Source organism: Podarcis raffonei, chromosome 14, assembly GCF_027172205.1.
Source record: "Podarcis raffonei isolate rPodRaf1 chromosome 14, rPodRaf1.pri, whole genome shotgun sequence".
Taxonomy (NCBI): Eukaryota; Metazoa; Chordata; class Lepidosauria; order Squamata; family Lacertidae; genus Podarcis; species Podarcis raffonei.
The window spans coordinates 20420118-20440007 of record NC_070615.1 but is presented as its reverse complement, the minus strand read 5'-3'; the positions used below and the strand labels follow the sequence as shown (position 1 = coordinate 20440007).

At 45.5% G+C, this 19890-nt stretch overlaps 1 protein-coding gene across 2 annotated transcripts in view; it reads right to left on the bottom strand.

Moving 5' to 3' along the window:
* Positions 1–3889: 3889 nt before the first annotated feature.
* PCSK6 (proprotein convertase subtilisin/kexin type 6) overlaps positions 3890–19890 on the bottom strand; it is a 101149-nt gene continuing 85148 nt past the window's right edge. For both annotated transcript variants that reach the window (XM_053365414.1, XM_053365413.1), the window contains exons 18-21: positions 13773–13876; positions 9899–10028; positions 8310–8422; positions 3890–5741 (exon numbers count right to left, since the gene is read on the bottom strand). In XM_053365414.1, coding sequence (XP_053221389.1) covers positions 5644–5741; positions 8310–8422; positions 9899–10028; positions 13773–13876 — 445 coding nt within the window. In that variant the 3' untranslated portion in view covers positions 3890–5643. The remainder of the gene's footprint in view (positions 5742–8309; positions 8423–9898; positions 10029–13772; positions 13877–19890) is intronic.

Sequence of the window (19890 nt, the reverse complement as noted above, 5' to 3'; positions counted from 1 at the left end):
ATGGTGGCACACTAGCGTCAAATAAATTTCCACTTCTCTATTCCATTTGCAAGCTATTTAACAAAGGAAAAACGTTTTAATTTTATGGCAGTGCAGATCCAGGTAACAGACATCACTAACAAAGAGGGACACAATTTGCGGCTAGCCCACATTTTTGCCAATGAATACAGCAATAAATTATTCTGCACTGTGCCACACTCTGCCAAAGCTGATTATTTTAAAAAACCATTGAGCTTTTTTGGTTCCAGTCGGTCACCCACGAGTGTGAAAAGTTCATACAAAAGAAAAGAATTAATAGTTGCCTGAAAGAGTTTTTAAATTATTATTGTGTACAACCAAGATGAACTAAGAGCCAGGTACAAGGCCCACCCCTAAAGAAAAGTTGTAGGACAGGGAGGGGCATATTTAGGTGCCCTCCAAATCTCTGGTTTTATATCTGCAAGAGGGGATTATGTAGAACAGAGGAAGCTTTTTGGTAGCTAGCAGAACAGGACAGATCTGAATCTTTCTGAACCCCCACATAGCCACCCACCTGTCAATCGTCTGGAGGGGAGGGCATCTCCCTTGCCAGAGTAGTCTCCACCAGGAACACACTGGCAAAGCAGTACTCAGATGGATTGAACAGTCTGCTATCCAGCTGATGAGAGGAGGATTCAATCCTGCAGAGCGGTACCTGGGGAGGCGGGGGGGGGGATAGCCAGGTTATTTTTGCCCTCCAGAGGGATGTCATTGAGGCCCCCAGACTGTGTGTGTGTGTGTGTAAGCAAATTTGCAGATGGGGTGTGTGTGCGCGCCAAACTGTATCTTTGACCCAGGTGAAATAAAGCCTAGTTTTGCCCCTGAATCCTGCTGGCTGCAGGGATCTGCTTTGACAACGCATTCCGCACAGGGGATGCAGTGTCCCAAGTATTGTAATAGTCAACAGGACTGAGCCCAACCCTCTTGCCTATAAACTGATGGACTGTGAGCATGGCTAGAGAAAATGGGCTCACATGCTAACCTAAGCCCTGCAGTGGGCCAAGACTGGTACCCCCCCATTTTGTTGTAAAAGAGGCTGCTGAAGCTGTCAAACCAGTCTCTTTGCTAAGCTAATGCCCCTAGCCAACATTTCTTTCCTGCCAGGCCTTTGGTTTTTAATTATCTGTGGTCTCCTTCAATGGGTGGGGTGTTTTAATTCTGCTTTTTAAAAATTTGCTTCTTCTATGCTTTGTTTTATGGTGGTTTTACTGTTATTTATTTATTGTTGTGGGTCACCTTGGGTTATATTGGTAGGAAAACAATGACGAATCAGTTTAATAAATAAGAACTCTGAAGTTAGTGTGGCTTATGTTTTTAAATTGTGCGGAAGCTGGGTTGAGGAAAGACACACCAGTCAGTTGTATTTCTCAAGAAATAACAGGATAGGTATGGATTGTGGCTAACATCATGCACACACAGCTTGAAGCAGCGGCAGTGGGAGCACACTGGAGCGAGAGTAAATGGTAACGCTGTTCCTCTCCCTGCTGATTGCAGCTGTGTTCGGCACCGGGAGTTGCTCGTGCATTAAATGTGGTGTCTATTAACTTCTTTGCCCCTGTGCTATTTGCTGAGAGTGTGCTGGCATTTCTACCACCGCTCCTGTTTGCGGAGATTGGGAGACGGAAGTTCTGGACATGCTGATGACAGGATAGGACATTATTATAATTACAGCTCTGGGTCAGGGAGGAAATGAATGTATAAATCACAGGCACCCACATTCACTCTCCTCTGCTGCTGGGTTTTTGTGACCCTGAGAGACAAAAAAGCATGCTTCCTTGTGGTTACCAAGGACCCTTGCTTGTACCACAGTTAGCAAGGGACAAGCTAGTAGTTTTTTTAAGGGTGCTGAGAGTTATTAGGAGGCCCCGGTACCCCCAACAGACCTACAATTTCCAGAGTTCCCTATGAAGACAGATGGACTGTTAAACCACTCTAGGAGAGGAATAAGGTTTTCTGAACAACTCTCTGCAACCTTAGGAAACTAAAATGTTTCTGTAACTAAAAAGAAATAAAAATAGTTGTATCTACAGTGGTTCCTCAGGTTACATACGCTTCAGGTTACAGACTCCGCTAACCCAGAAACAGTACCTCGGGTTAAGAACTTTGCTTCAGGATGAGAACAGAAATCATGCGGCAGTGGCGCAGGAGCAGCAGGAGGCCCCATTAGCTAAAGTGATGCTTCAGGTTAAGAACAGTTTCAGGTTAAGATCGGACCTCCGGAACGAATTAAGTACTTAACCAGAGGTACCACTGTACTTTCCTGCTATTGAGCTTAACGCAAATTGAGCAGCCAGCCTTCCCTTCAGTTTAAACACAGGCATACTTCTGAAACAATCCTTTCTCTTCGTCGGCAGGTCAAGCCTCCCTCACAGTTGTCAAATGAACACAAATCGCGCACACACCATTTTTGTAATTCCAAGCAGGGTGCCAGATTTTCCAAGGTCCACCATAAAAGGCTGATGGGCTGCATTTTTGCCCTGTGGATTATGAAGCGCGCAGGCCAGATGTCAGGTTTTCTCTTCGGGATTTATTTTTATTTATCAGCCGTGCTTACACTTTGAAGAGCTTTGAGTAGCTTCCATATGGTTCCCACATGGTCTCCTGTCCAAGCAGCTGACAAGTAGAAGTTACTTTGGGGCTAGCAGATGGCCCAGGAGCACCTGGTGATACAGGCCTGTCCATAGTCACCAAAGTTACTGTATTTACTCGAATGTAATGCCAAATTACGTCGCGAAAATTAGGGTGTGCATTAGATTCAATGGCGCATTATATTTGCGTAAATACAGTAAGTGGCTGCAGGCCCGATCAGTATTATGGGTTGCCACTAGGAGGCCTATATACATATAGGGCTTTCTTTCAGCTGGAACTCAGTTCCAGAATCTCTGAGCTGGGTGCCATTGCCGTTCTAAGAGAACAAAGGAGGTATTCATGATAGGTTTGTGCACCTAGTTTTGATAAAGCTGCTAATGGACCAAATACAGACACCTTCAAGTGTCCCTATTTTCCAGGGACACTCCAGGATTAACAGAAGCTGTCCCGGTTTCTGATTTGATCCCCAAATGTCCCGTTTTCCCTTAGGACGTCCCTATTTTCATCAGAGAAATGTTGGAGGGTATGAAATTAGCTGCCCACCAATACTTGAAACACAGCAGCTGCCTCAGCTTATAGGACCTCAGAAGAGGTATTTTCTCCTGACTGAGAAATAAGAGGATCAGGACAAAAGCCCATCTAGTCTGGGATTCTGGGCAGCAGTCAACGTTGTGCTAAAATGGTCCATGAGAGCAAGCATTTCTTCTTGCCGGATGGATGGATTTTTCTTTTCCTCACTCATGCTGTTCTGGGGGGTTCTCCTGAACCCCCCACCCTCCTGGGGGCGAACAGTGGGAGGAGAGAAGGGAAGCCTCATTGTGGTAGTGGAAGTCACTGCACGGGCTTCAGATGGGGGGGCCAGTTAGTTGAATCTGGTGCACTGTTCCATGGCCCACCAGATGCCTATGGGAAGCCCGTAAGTATCTTCTGAAATTCCTACATTAGAAATAATCAACAATATTTTTAAGACCAGCTGCCCTGTTAGAGCAAGCATAGGGACCCTGTGACCCTCCGGATTATGATGGACCCCAAAATCCATCAACCTCAGCCAGCATGGCCATGGATTATGGGAGCCGTAATCCAACATCTGTAGAGCCACAGATTCCCCATCCCTAAATTAGAGGCACCTTGAATCATGCTGTGGGTCATTAGCTCACTCACTGGGAATAATCTACTAGATGAATCACACCCCAATCGATTTTTGTGTGTGCATCTCATCAATAAATATAGGTCGTTGATCCCCCTCCAGATGGTAATTAAAAGACTACACAGAAATAGGATATTCATAGTAAAATAAAGCAATTTACTTTGGTTGCTTCGGGGTGGGGTAAGTACAGAATAACTCATCAGGACTATAAACATTTTATTCATGGTGTGGTTGCCTTGTCAACTTCTTGCCATTGATCACATCAGAAACACTGTGTTGGCTTTCACTATTCATTCAAGCCAAGTTTGAGAGCACATGGGTCTAAAGCAGTACGGTCATGTCAGTTAATTTTAGCCAGGAAAAAAAAGCTTAGAAAACTCACTTTGTTAAGAGCCAATTAATGTTTTACCGCCAATTTCATGGGCTGAAGGTTTAACTTATTAAAACAGCCAACAACGCGAATCAGAACAGGCATTATAAGAAAAAAGAGAAGTGTTGTTTACATATGTCTGAAGAAGGGGAAAAGGGACATTTTTGTTGAAACTTACAAAGATGTCACTGGAAGGAAAGGAGACACATAAAAAAAAAAGGTCTGTCCCTGTAAAAAATAATTTAAAATTTCTGTGAATAAAGGCAATGACTGTATAAGTTACTTTTTAAAAAAATTCTGTAAGACAACATAGCCAAATATATTTAAACACAATTATATAAACACCACACAACAAACTAAAAAATATATATTATTATATGTATATATATATATATATTTATATGTATAGTGAATACATTCAGATGTGTTGTATAGCGCCGTTCGGTACAATTGGTTGTTTCCCTTCCCTCCTGGCTCGCTAAATAGAACGTCTCCTGGAAGGGATTGCTTACTAAAGTCACTGAGCTGTCATTAGACAGGAAAGGTTTTGTCAGCAAGTTGTGGTAGGCCAGAAAAATGAAGCCATCAATCAAAGCTGAAAAAGCTAGGAGATGCAAACATTTGGGGAGGGGAGGAGGGCAGAAATAATCTTTTGTTGCAGAGAGGAAATTATTCTAGTCTGTGTCTGCAGACAAGAGATGAATTTATTCCCAGCAATTTCACGGTGAAGGCTTCAATCCTGCAGGGTGCTCAGGGCTACCGGGTTGCTGACAGTCACTTAGGAAGGATTTGGCTACTCAGAACAGCTTGCAGTAAAGGTGGACACTTGGGGCTTAGACAAAGACCGCTCTCACCTCTTCCTGCCAACTCTGGGATCACCTCTTTGGTGACTGCCAAGTTGCAAGTTTGCTATGGCCAATTTTGCTCCTGAAAGGCAACTGGGGATTGTCCTTATTTTTCACCACAACATTGCTGGGGTGAAGTGCATCAAGCCAGGCTTGCACTGGAAGAAAACTCAATCACTGTACAGCTAAAGGGCTGTAAATTCTTTTGGGATGAGTGGGCAAGAGGTGCCCTTTTCTTCTCAAAAGTGCAAAAATACCTTAAATCTGCCCAGTCACCTGCCTGGATACTATTTGGGAGGGTTGATTATTTGAATGAAGCTGGGCATGTGGACTTTGGTGTCACTCTCCATTTGCAAGACATGTCCAAGAAGGATTTGTGTTCCCATCTGCATTTTTATTCATTTTTATTTTTTTCTTTTAAGATGCAACAAGCAAAGCAAGGGTGCTACCTAGGCTTGGGTGTTAACCAGGCGTGTGGCACTGTAGAAACCAGAGTGGCAGGCAATATTAAAGTGATCCGAGTTGCAAGCCGAAGCTTCAGTCAGCGCTGGGTGAAGCTTCCCAAAGTGGGGTGGGGGGGTAGGAGTAGGGGCAGACAGGGAGGAGAAGGGAGACTTTGTCCTAGGGAACTGGCACAACAGGGCCTCCAGAGGGCGGATATTAAAATCTTCAGCTCAGCCAGCCAAGAGGCACGTCCGACAGCAAAACTGTATAAATGGCTTGCGCTCACAGAGTTTGTTGGATTTCACCATCTCGCAGAAGACCTCATCAGCTGGGAGAGCATACATACATTTGGAAAGAGGGAGGAGAGGGGGAAAGAAATTGGATTAGCATTTTAGCCAAACAAAGTAGGACTGGAAAAAGCACAGCAAGAACTATTCTGCTACACGAGAGATAACGGAAAAAAGCAGCTCATCCATCTGTTGGAGAGTTTCGAGATGGGGAGGGGCATGTGCATTTCATGAGCATAGCTCTTACACATGCATAGACTTCAGAATGGAGATATTTATCTACTCCTTCTACGTACCATATTTATATCCCAACCTTTCCCCCCTGAGCTCAAAGTGGCGTACATAGTTCTCCCCCATCTCTGTTAACTCCCCACAACGATCCTGTGAGGTAGGTTAAACCGAGGGGCAGTGACTGACCATGGCAGGGTGGGAATGTGAACCCTGGTCTCCCAGCTCCCACTCCAACACTCTAAACACTACACAACACTCTTCTGCTCAAGTACTGCACAGATGCACCAACACATCTGAATCGTACAAGGGGATGAGCAAGAAGGGAAGAGAAGTGACAAAATGGCCTCACATGGCATTAGGATAATATGGAAAAAGTGAAGGATGGTGGGGATGAGTTATTGCAGCTTTGAACCCTGGCTGTCCATTGTGCCCATACCACAAAGGAAGATGCCATATGAGAGCCAGTGTGGTGTAGTGGTTAAGAGCGGTAGTCTCATAATCTGGGGAACCGGGTTCGCGTCTCCATTCCTTCACCTGCAGCTGCTGGGTGACCTTGGGCCAGGCACACTTCTTTGAAGTCTCTCAGCCCCACTCACCTCACAGAGTGTTTGTTGTGGGGGAGGAAGGGAAAGGAGAATGTTAGCCGCTTTGAGACTCCTGAAAGGGAGTGAAAGGCGGGATATCAAATCCAAACTCTTCTTCATATACGGAGTCAGACTGCTGGGTCCACTTAGTTCAGTACTGTCTATAATAATAATAATTTATTATTTATACCCCACCCATCTGCCTTCAGATGTCTTTTAAAGTCCTTTACATCTGATGGGAAGGCGTTCCACAGGGCGGGCGCCACTACGGAGAAGGCCCTTTGCCTGGTTCCCTGTCCCTTCGCCGGGAGGGAACCAGCAGAAGACCCTTGGAGGAGGACCTCAGTGTCCATGCTGAGCGATGGGGGTGGAGACGCTCTTTCAGGTATACTGGACTGAGGCCATTTAGGGCTTTAAAGCTCAGCACCAACACTTTGAACTGTGCTCGGAAATGTACTGGGAGCCAATGTAGGTCTTTCATTATGTGGTCCTGGCTGACTGGCAGCAGTTGTCCAGGGTTTCTGGCAGGGGGCACCCCCAGCCCTACCCAGCTTTGCCGCTGGAACTGGAACAAATGTAACTCCACATAAAAGGTGAGTGACGTCAAATTCAGCAGTAAATAGTGGCTTTCCCTGGGGGAAAGCAGCGGAACAAACGGGAAGTGTGGATGAACCCTGAGGTGGGTAAGGAAAGCTTGGTCAATCTGTCCCTTTTTAGGGATATCTCCCAATATTCTCATTGAAACAGCTGACAAAGGGTGCAATGACGGACAGGCTGAATTTAAGAAAGAGATATAAAAATGTTTTTCAGCAGCATCATGTATAGACTTGGAATATGCCAATTTCTCCCATCCTTCAGCAGTCGATTCTTAAAACAGCTCCATGCAAATTCTGTGCCAGGAGAAATTACAGGATTTTTTTTTATTTCTTACCTTACCTGCACGTTTTCAGGTCACTGATTCTTCTCTACCGCCTGCTGCCCCAAAGTTAAATTTCAGTAAAGTTCATTATATATTCCATAAATATGAAATCTCAACCTCAAAAGTAATTAAAATTGCCGCAAGTTCCTGATGCAAGAAGCGAGTGAAGAATGAGCAACATCTGGCCGAAGACAAGGATGAGATTCTAGGGAATGTAGGTATGCAGAACTAGTAATGATTCAATCGAAATGTTAGCTCCTAAAGTCCCATCACATTTATTCCCTAGATGCCCTCCAATTTGATACTAAAATCTAGTTCCATTTGAGCTGCACGGGGTTCCCCCCCCCTTTGCTTCCCAGCTGCGTCATCTTTCAACTGCTGTGATGGAACCAAGCAAAGGGGGACAGAGGCTGTATTAACAGTATCATTTAAAGCACATGATCTACCCCAAAGAATCCTGGGAACTGTGGTTGGTTAGTGGTGCTGGGAATTGTCGCTCTGTGGGGAGTAAACTACAGTTCTCAGCATACTTTGGGGGAGGCCATGTGCTTTAAGTGCCTGGTGTGGATGCAGCCTTATCAGTGGCTAGTCAGGTGTGTGTTATATTGCCTGACTATGTGGGTACTTGGGCAGAGCCACACCAAACATTTAAAGTGCATGCAGTGCACATTTAAAGCACGTGACTTAGCCCCAAGGGATCCTGGGAGGTCTCGTTTCCCCCTCACAGCAATACAATTCCCAGCACATACTTTTTAACCAAAAACGCTTCTAGGATTATTTGGAGGAAGTCATGTGCTTCAAAAGTGCATTGGCTGTGTTTTAAATGTATGGTTTAGATCTGTCCATCTTTAATAAACGTCCATGCGAATACATACCATTGTGGCATCTGTCGCTAGCAATGCACGAGCCACTAAGCAAGCTAAAGCCTTCTTTACACCGGAGACATTTTCTTCCCGAGCTGTCACAACTTGAACAGTTATCTTCACATCTGAGGAAGAGATGAAAAAGGCAACTCTTCCTAGTAGCTCGTTGCGTGCCCATAATCCAAACTTAAGGCATGGAACCCACAGCCCTCCAGGTTTTGAGGGACTACAACTCCCATCATCCCCAACCACTGACCATGTTGGCTGGGACTGAGGAAGTTGGAGTCCAGCCAACATGCAGATGTTTCCCATCCGTGGCACAGGTGGAAGGAGGGTAGACATATCTGACCACTATCTTATCCCACAGCCCTACCCAAACTCTGTTCCTATACAGAGAATTTGAGGTCTCCCATCCAGACAGTTGCTGTCCCTGCATTGTATCCAGCGCAAGAGCCATGTCAACCCACCAGGACAGTTCTGTTGCTCCTGTGTAGTCCAGAACTCCTTAACCTGATCTTGGGACTCCTTAACCATGGACCACTACTTCTAGCTTGGCTAGTCTCGTCTTTCCTAGTATAGCTCAGTCAGTAAAGCTCAAGACTCTTAGAACACGGTGTCATGGGTTCGAGCCCCACGTTGAGCAAAGGATTCCTGCATGGCAGGGGGTTGGAATATATGACCCTCATAATCCCTCCCACCTCTACAATTCTTTAATTCTATGCCTGAGGGCCGTGGCTGCCATGACTACCTGTTGCTGAGCCTGTATGTCTCCTCTGCTTCAATAGAGATCTCCCTTACTCTCAAGGAAGAGCCTCCATTGTCATGGTCTGGGAGGGAGCTAAGACACCTTTCTGGAGATGTGGGGGTTTGAACTTGTGACTCTTTATGCGTAACATATGCTCAGTATCTGAGCCTGGTTCCGGGAGAGAAGGGGAGGCGTGTGAGGGGTCTTGGCTAAATGCCATTTAATAAGAATTCACCTCCCAGTTCTTTCCTTGTTGTGGAAAGAGATGTTGCAGGAGGTTAAAAGAGGACAATATCAACTTGGTATACACGTGGTAGACTAAGAGGAATAAATTTGATTCTGACAATTATCTCCTCCTTAAATCTGACCACAACAGAGCTGCTTTGAGTCAAGAAGAGAGATCCTTATTTGTATTATGCCAAAGCAGAGTACTTGGCAAGGGTTAACGCTTGCTCCCACGCTACTTTCACAAAAGGATACAAGGACATAAGTGGAATCTGCTGGATCAGGCCAATGGCCCACCTCTCTCACAGTGGCCAACCAAATGCCTGTGGGAAACCTGAAAGCAGGACCCAAGCACAAGAGCACTTTCCCTCCCTCCTGTTTCCGGCAAATGGTACTCAGAAGCATTACTGTCTCCAACAACCATGGAGGCAGAGCAAAGCCAACATGGCTAGGAGCCACTGATAGCCTTTGTCCTCCATCCATTTGTCCAATCCTCTTTTAAAGCCAACCAAGTTGATAGCCATTACGGCCGCCTGTAGGAGTGCACAGTTTGAAGTAGCATTTTTATCTGTCCCGAACCTTCTAATGTTCATCGTCAGAACCGGGTTGCCAAAACTGCTTGCTCTCCTACCTTCTGCAGACCTTGTGGGGGAGCCCACGCAACTCCTCAGGGTAAAAGCCTTCGCCGCATGCTGGGACGCACCTCCACTCGTGCAGGTGCGAGTTCCTGGCGCACTGGATGCATTCCTCTCGGCCCGGCCCTAAGGAGCATGGGGAAAACAAGCACACCAGTTTGGTAAGGCAATGACTGTACCGGGTGCAAACTGGGGGATAATGGAGGCGAGGAATCTGCCTGTTGCTCTACTCCTAAGGGAGAAGAAATGAGTTGCTAGAGCCCTTAAGATTCTCATCATTTTGCCTTTGTTAATGTGCAACAGACGACAGTTCTTGGATACCAGTGTGAATGAATCACTTTTGATTTTCTATGGCTTAGAAGAATGGAGAATCTGGTGTGATTCATGCTGGTGGCCAAGGACTATCATCCAAGGCAAAGTGCTCAGGGTCTTTTGAAAAGAGTAAACGTAAACGGAGGAGGAATTCATATGAATTTCTGTGGGATTACAATACAATGGAAGTACAAGCTGCTATCATTGTGAGGTTTGTTTGCTTTAAAAAAAAATTAATGTGACACTAACAAGACAGCAAGAGGAATCTGTCTTGGTTTCCTTCCAGCAGGAAGATAAACATGAACCAGAGAAGCTTCATCTCTCCAAGGACACCCTAATGCAAAAAATCTACAGCTTACATACCAGCTAGCTACTGCTAGGGCGTCTTTTGCCATTTCATGCAAGCAGAAATTTGGATTCCTCAGATTTGTTCTTTAAGAAAAGGATGTTCCTAGCCCTTGTAGAGCTTAGTTTGAACACAAGCAGGCGATTAATCTGCAAATATCTTGAAGCACTCAAGGAGCCAAGCTTCTGGGTCATAGAAACCTACCTGCTCTTTCAGAATTTAAGGGAGTACAGTCCACTTGGCAATTCCACTCCTAAGCTGTTTGTCACTCTTTTAACTGCTAATGCTGAGCTTATCAATAGAGAGAGAGAGAGAGAGGGATAGGGCAACAGCCTAACTGAATCATGGTCAATAGCCATCTTCAGTTTACTACACAAGTTCAGGCTGTGTGTTATTCAAGTGTGTTATTTCATCTCTATCATATCTCACCCTATATATATATATATATATATATATATATATATATATATATATCCTCTCATTCTTTTCCTAAAGAGCTCATGATGGTGCACACATGGTTCTTCCCACCTTTCGTTTTATCCTCACAACAACCTTGTGAGGTAGGTTAGGCTGAGAGATGGCTGAAGGAAGCTCACTGAGAGTTTCATGGCTGAGTGAGGGCTTGAAATTGGGTCTCTCTAGTACTGCTCCTTCACTGTAGTCACTATACCACACTGGCTCTCTAACACAGAGAGGGAGCTTTCTAACCACCTGCTGTTTACAAACTGTTCCCCACACTCATAAAGGGGGGTGGGGAGGAAGAAAGCAGAAGGTTAATTATAAAGACGTGCAGACTGAATCAACTGCACCTTGTAAAGAACCACAAATCCTTGAACTTTGCAAATTTTGAGAATTGCACTTGAGCATTCTGTCTGGAGACCAACAGCCATTTGGGATATACAAGTTGAAGAGGCTTGATTACAACATGTGGCCAATGGCAGAGTCCCACGTGGCTGGTGGCACTGCAGGAGAAAGCATTTTACAGGCAGGGACAGACTGACTCGTTCTGAGTATATTTCGTGGAAAAAGCACAAGTCTCTCTCAATTGCGATTTGGCTACAGACCAGGCCATTAAAGGGGCAGCTGCAAAGACAAAATGTTTCTGGCATGGAACAAATGACTTGGGGGACTCCAAATTGTAGGACTCTGGTAGCAGAGCCACTCAGGCCATAAAAAGAGTATATATATACATACCAGTGAAGTTGAGCTTTGCGCTCCCTCAAAGCTGGCATGCATGCGCTTGGCAATCTGGGATCGGACAAAGGAGGTTTATGGTCTGTGGTGGTAGCATCCCAGCATGAAATGCTGACATGTCCTTTCTGGGGGGCACAAAACTACAACTCTCAATATCACTGACCATTGACAGTGTTGTCTGGAGCTGATGGGAGTTGTAGTCAAAAACATTTGGAGGGGAAGGCTGGAACAGGGAACCTGAGCAGCAGAGTGCACCCAGTGCTCCACAAATTTGCACCTGAAACTCAACAATTGTGATACGGCTCAGAATTCTGCTGTTCAAATGCGCGACAATTTGCTTCAAGTTTACGCAAGCCTTTGGGCATATATAAAGTAGCTCTTTGGATCGTGGCCATACACTCTGGAAAGGGGAGATTGCCCAGCTTTCAATAGAAAAAAAAGGATTTCAGCACATGCTTTGTGTTCACTCTGAGTTTTGTAGATTTTCTTTGTTTTTTTAAAAGTGCATTTGCTCTTGAATTATTACTGGTCTGGGGCAGAACGAGCTGGAAACCGAAGCAAATTCTCAGTGGGACACCACACAAGCTTCCCATGCAAACGTACAGATTTTGAAGCACTGACACTTTTATGTACTCAAAAAGCTCTCTTGTGCTGTGCTTCTTACAGGCTTTTCATATGGCTCCCTTTGAGTCCCATGAAAGGTAAGGCTTCTATCTTTAAAGCAGAAGGAATACAAACAACAATACTCCAATCACATATATATTTTTAAAGTCTTCTTGAAACACATCTGGAATATGTGATGGAGTAGAAAGGAGGCTGTCTGTCTCAGGCACTCGTGTCATTAGTAAAATATAAATTAACTTTTTTAGCTTTGTTCAAGTAATGTTACATTGAACGCACCTTTTGATTTACAAACTATACAACAGAGAGTGGGCCCTCGGGCAGCACAACCCTCCCCCTTGTTCCCCAGTGAGTCTACATTCACACTGCAACTGGTGCAGGGGGCGCTTGTCAGTGGCTCCTCTGCCCAGCCATGCCCACGTGTGATGCTGGCCCTGGCAGAGCAAAATCCAGTTGGATTGTGGAAATTTTCTATGGTTTAAATATGAAGAGTTGGCTGTTTTTCCTTGCGAGCTGGCAAACTAGAAGGTGTGTGAAGAGGGCCTAGGACTCTTTGGGGTTGTACCCAATCCTAGCTTTACTCAAGAGTAGATCCATTGAAATTAATGGACATGATTAACTTAGGTTCATTATTTTTAGTTAATCTACTTGGATTAGATCTTAGCTGGATGCAATCCTTAGAAATAAGAATCTGAAGGCAGACTTGACTTAAAACAGATACAGAGCTCAATGCTCCACAGGCAGACACCTATTTTCTCGTTTAGAAACCCCATTGGCTTTTCAGTCTAAAACAGCCTCCCGCAACCTCTCTGGTCCTCTCTGGATATTTTGGTCTACAACCCCAGCCAGAACAAAAAATTCTGAGTGACAACTTGACGTGCTCCAACTGGCCCAATGTATTAGGGACAGCGCCTTCCTACATATGCACTACAGCAGCCTCCCCTCAACTTGGTGCCCTCCAAATGTTTTGTACTACAACTCCAATCAGCCCTAGCTAGCTTCCTGGTCCATAGCAAACCATACATTTGCCATTACATTTAATCAGCTATGGTTTGTGCCTGCACTCCAAACAAGAAATGGAAGCCAAGGGACTGGTTGCTCATGACCCAGGGAGTCAGAAAAAGCATGGGCCTACAGGCTGGCTCATGGTAAAACCAAACCATGGTTTGGGATCATATGAGAATTGGCCCAAGAAGAGAAGAAGCCAAGGACCAACCAGGACAACATTCCTTCGTTGGTGGAGCCACACACCCAGTAGCTTGCATTTCTGCAACTCCTGGAGGCTGGCTTTGTTCTTCTCTGCAGTGAAGGACATGCAAAGCTTGCAACAATTCAGATCAACAAGCTGATGTTTCCTACGTACTACCTGCCTCTTGTAACTACTTCACACAACATACCCACGCATGTCCGGCAGTTTGACTGGCATCCCTCACATCGTACTGGCTCCTTGATCAGGTACATGCCCGGCCTGCATCCTGTAACGCAGCTATTGTCTACAAGGCTGTGGAGGAAAGCGATGGAGGTCATCATCAATGTCATTTCAATCTTGTGGTTGACTGGCACGTTAGGAGTGCCCAAGGGGGGGGTTACAAAATTTTAAGAGTGCAAAACACAATGTAAAATAAAAGACAATGCATTGCAACAAAGGCCATACAACAACAACACATAAAACAGGTCAATAAAACAGCAGCAAAATGTACAATCAATAGTCAGCAAAATCACTGTAAAGCAGTCAAATGTCTGGGAGAAGAGAGAAGTTTTTACCTGGCGCTGAAAGGATGCTAATGATGGAAGCAGGCAGACCTCACTGGGGAGAGCATTTCACAAGCAGGGTCACCACAGAAAAGGCCCTGTCCCTTAAAGGGTGCACCTAGAGGGGGGTCCCAGATAAAGACCAAAGGGTCCAGTAGGGTCGACATTAGCACTGAAGCCTAGAAATATGCACACACTCCCTGCATCCTGTTCTCATCGAGGCCAATTAGATGCCTATGGGAAGCCCACAAGCAGGACCAGAGTGCAACAGCAACTCTCCCCAGTTGTAACACTCAGGAACTGGTATTCAAAGGCAGACTGCCTCTGGCAGGTGACAATTGCTTTTTCTGCAGGAATCGGTACAAGTTCTATCCTATTAAGGTTTGGGCCTCTGGACATCTCTCTACCTGCTATTGCAATATTGCCTCTTCTGCCCAGCCTACCCAACTCAAAGCAATAAAGATTTTATTTTTAAAGTGCAATTACGGGTGGGGAGTGGGTGGGCACAAAAATGGCCAGCTGGCTGTTCTGAAGAGCACCGCTGACAGTGTCTTTAGAGGCAGCTGAAACAGAGCTAGCAGCACAACAGAAATTAATTTCCTTTTTGGGGAGCAGAGGAACTACTGCCTTTAAAAAAAACAGCTTTCAAACTTAGAGGAATGGGCAATGTTTTTTCATATCCGTATCTGGGCAGTCAAGCCTGACTCTCTGAAAATCTTCATCATGAACAACCCACAGAAACTTTAGTAATAAATGGTTCCTAGCTTTTGGCTGCTTTTTTGTAATTTCTCTAGCAGTGACCCTTTCTTACAGAAGAGGTTGCTGTGCCTTGATGTGATTGGGGCTGAAATGTTAGAAAGGTCCCTTGAATAACTTTTAAACTATCCAAGGTCATCTAACCTAGCAGACCATGGAATTTCATCCAACCATTCATTAGTAGAGCTACTAACATCCAGCTGAGGTCAACTGTTCCTTTGGCAAAGCCACTGAGTACAGATGAAGGAACGCTATAGAATTGTTCATGCAATCACCCATGGAGAAATGGAGGCAATGAAACAGAATAGGATCATGGCCAAAAGGTCCATCCTGCAACATCTACCTATCTACCCAAACCGAACAACAAGCTCTGCTTATATATCTGCAGCATATGAAGATCTGGTAGTGCTGCTTGGGGCATGGCCAGCGGACACAGTCTCACTTACCCTCTCCCCACAAAATGTGATCATTTCTACACAGATGAAGTCATGAACAATCCTGGGGTGATGGAAAATTGCTCCTGAACCAACGGATGTGTCCTACTGTTAGAAGCGCATGTTCTTTGGCAGTGTTTGGTTGGCTAAGAGCTGAGCTACATGATGCGTTAGCCATACAGATGTCGGAGAATTCCAACCAAAACCGAAACAGGAATGGAAATTGCAAATGTTTGCTCCTCGTTGTGTTATATGTAGGTTGGTCCTTAGGAATACTTCATCACGTGCAAAAGCCTGCTTATTTTCTCTATGCCGTTGTGTAGCATGCAACCATTTCTGCAATGCTGCTTGCACTTTTGCCAGGTGCCACAGTCCGTATACCAGCCTTCACCAACTTGGTGGCCTCCAGATGTTTTGGACCAACTCCCATCAGCCTGACCAGCACAAACTCACTGACCAATACTTATTAAGACTCCTGCGCCTAGCCATGCACTCATATATCTGTGCAGATGATGAATTGCGTGAGAAACACGCCCTTCTTGATTACTTTTAGCAGCTATGATCTCATCAAGGCTGTGTAGTTGTCTCAACACTTTAACATGCTCCAATGGCACAAGCTAGGAGTCAGGTATCCCTGAAAGATATCCCAAGGCAAACACTGCAAGTCAGTAGTAGAACATCTGGTTTGCATGCAGAAGGTCCAGAGTTCAATCCTGGGCATCTCCAGGTAGAGCTGGGATAAAACTCCCTCCCTTGAGAACTACTGCCAGACAGTGTAGACCAGGCATAGGCAAACTCGGCCCTCCAGATGTTTTGGGACTACAACTCCCATCATCCCTAGCTAATAGGACCAGTGGTCAGGGATGATGGGAATTGTAGTCCCAAAACATCTGGAGGGCCGAGTTTGCCTATGCCTGGTGTAGACAGTACTGAGTTATATGAATGCCACATACTTTCTGTCAATCCATGAAGGGGAAATGGGGTTATACCATTTAGCCCCACTCTTGGTGGTCACACATACAGCTGAGAGGGGATTTGAACCCAGATCCCATCTGTCTCCAGTCTCATACAATATCCACCACATCGTCCTTGGTCTAAGCCGGGTGTGGGAAACCTTTGGCTCTCTAGATGTTGCAAAACCACAACTCCCATCATCTCTGTCCATGCTTGCTGGGGCTGCTGGGAGCTGTAGTTCAGCAACCGTTGTAGGGCCAAAAAGTACCCCACATCTGGTCGAAGTTTTGCATCACACCATCCTGCCATTTAAAAATAAAGTGATGTTTTTGAGGCAAAAAGGCCCAAACTCTACAGAATGATCAAGTTCAAGACCAGGCCATCATTACTTTATAGAGATATGGAGACAGATTCCTCAAGTCCATCTGCACTTCCTCGGTGAGCCTGATTTACAGCTGAACCATCCCTGTAAACATCTCCTGGTTTCACCCTGGAAGATTTTTCTTTTTTTAATAAGCAGAGACAGAAACATTGCTGGCAAAATGTTCTTCAAGGTGACAAGCCATGATTTTGGGGGAGCAGCTTAAGGAAGTTAGTGGACAATAAAAAGATACTTTCCCCCCTTTCCTAGGAAGTAGATAATCTTTGGAGGCAACTTGCAATTTTCCACTTTAGCCAAAGTGCCGTTATTGAAGCAGTCACTTCAGACCAATTACTGCCCTATAAATGAATCGGGCAAGGAGGCCTTGGGCTCTGCAGTGAAGCAACACAGACGTGCAGCTGCTTGAGGTGGCCTTGGGGCTCCCGCTTGAACAAATTGTTCAGATAAAGCTTCTGGTGTTTGACATTTTAAGTTCCACTTCTTTCCCGGGGGGAAACCTATCAGTGGGACCCATCTTCCTAAATCCACTCCGAGTCGCCATGTATCATTTTCCTCATGAAGGCTAGATGGAACTTTATGACTGGAGAAGGCAAGGGAGAAGAAAACCAAATGGGGATTATAAAGAAACTAATCTTTCAATAGAGATTCCATTTTGAGGGAGGTATTGCCGTGAGTCCTGTGAAGTTGTCTTGGAGGAGGGGCTCAGGACGACCCTGGGGAGGGGTTCTGGCAGAATGGGGAGGGTGGAATCGGGATCCCAAGACGTACCTGAGTCTGGCGAAGAGGCCAGTAGTCTGGGGAAAGGAGAGTTGGGACTAAGGGAAGGTCCAAGCAAGTTGGCAGAGGAGTGTTTTTCTCCTGTGGGGCTGGACAGCCCTAGTCAAATGCATCCTACTGAGAAGCCACCCTTGGCACCCCCTCCTGTCCGTAAGGGGCTTCCTTCAGAGGAGGAGATACCTGAGAGCCAACTCCAAGGACACAGAGACAAGGATAAGCCCAACCCACTCAAAGGAGTGTCTGTCTGCTAGTCCAGTCCTAGGACGGGGCTGCTTGCTGTGCTAAGTTCTATGCCTGCCTACTCTTCAAAAAGAAGTTACAGGGCGCGGTGTCTGTGTCACTCGTTGGATCAACGTCTTAACTTCTTGTACTTAGCCATGAATCTACAGCTCTTATTTATTTGCTGCATCTGGCAACTTCTTTGTCCTAGATCTTCCAATATTCAGTTTCGTTGGCTGTCCCCAGTGAGTTCTAGTATTTTGAGACGGGAAGGAAGACTTTTTTCTACTTTCTCCATACCATACATAATATTATACAGTATCATCTTACTTGCCTTTTCTCTAAACTAAAAAGCCTCAAACTAGATGCCCAGCTTCCCAATAGCACTTAGGTTTAAACTGGGTCTCCAGCTGTTTTGGACTACAACTCCCATCATCCCTAGCTAGCAAGACCAGTGGTCAGGGAATGATGGGAACTGTAGTCCCAAAACCGCTGGAGACCCAGGTTTGGGAAACACTGGTTTAAACCAAGGTTGCACAGCTGATTGCTAGACTTCCCCTACATCACCTTTAACAAAATAAAATATGTTCTGGGATCATGCTATTTATATTGTAGCAACATGGTGGATTGGGGGGGGGGGAGGTAAAAATGTTTGCAGCTCAATCAGTTAGCCAAGGCTAATCAAGGAAAGTTTCTCAAATCATTTCTGAAAGATCCTCATTCAGGACTCGTGCTGGCTTCTGCTTGTCTCATGCTTAGAAAGAACGGAGCCGGGTGGTTTTCCATTCACCCTGCTGCTTTCCCCAGGAAAACCTGCTCTTTAGCACTGAATCGGAGCAAACATCAGTCTGCGGAAAACCCAACTGACATTTGCTCTGATTCAGCACTAAAGAGTGGGTTTCCCTGGAGGAAAGTGGTGGGACCATCAGAAGTCAGAGTGAGCCCTCTGTTTTCTTAAGCAGACAGTTTCAGCACAGAGCAAAAACTATAGGGTGAATCTTCATGCTCAGTAAGGTATATTAGAAGTGTACAGATCAAGACCAGTCATGTTAAGTAAACACAACTTGCTTGGAATAATAACTCATACAGTACGCAACACACACAGCCTGACTTCGGCAGGTCTGAAGGAGGCACCAGGCAGAAAAATGTGTGTTTTATAAAGTTCAACATAAACATATTTATTTGCTTTCCCTCTCCTGAAGGATGCTTGCACCCTCTTCTTTTACAAACACATCTACCGCAGGAAATTTGAATTTAAGATGCAGGTAAGCACATGGTTGCCAGTTCCTTTCTGGGCCTAACTCAGGGTGCTCATGTTAGTGTTTAAAATCCTAAATGACACAGGTACCAAATAGCTGGAAGTCTGCCTCCTTCTCTACAGACCTTCCCATGTGTTAAAATCAGTGGAGCGGTCCTCTTGACAGTTCCACCTTCCTCAGAAACTTGGAGTGGGGGTGGCCTGGGAGACAGCATTCTCTGTGGCAGCCCCTGAGTTGGGGAATTCCCTCCCGACTGATGCGTGCCTGACATTTTTACCTTGCAGCTTGCGGCGGATGCTGAAGATGCACCCCTTTATCCTGACCTTCGACACCTGAGACTTGTGCTTTCAGGGCTCACTCTATTCCTGTTTTAAATTTTAAATTGTTATACCCACCCTTGGACCTGCTGGTGAAAGGTGGGTAATACATTTATTAAGATAAAGGGACCCCATTAGGTCCAGTTGTGACCGACTCTGGGGTTGCGGCACTCATCTCGCTTTACTGGCCAAGGGAGCCGGTGTACAGCTTCCGGGTCATGTGGCCAGCATAACTAAGCTGCTTCTGGCGAACAAGAGCAGCGCACGGAAACACTGTTTACCTTCCCACTGGAGCGGTACCTATTTATCTACTTGCACTTTGATGTGCTTTCGAACTGCTAGGTTGGCAGGAGCAGGGACCGAACAACAGGATCTCACTCCGTTGCGGGGATTCGAACCACCAACCTTCTGATCAGCAAGTCCTAGACTCTGTGGTTTAACCCACAGCGCCACCCGCGTCCATTTAGTAATAAAGTAATAAAAACAACACCACTGGTATACCAGGAAAAGGAGGGCTGCAGCCTTATAACAAGCAGATTCCCCATGTCCCAGTTCCATCTGAACTGAGGCTGGGCAGGGGTGGGTGAGTACATTTAGGCATAATTTATAAGACATGAATACATCACATGTATAGAGCACTTGAGGAGGCTGTTCCAAGCACTTGT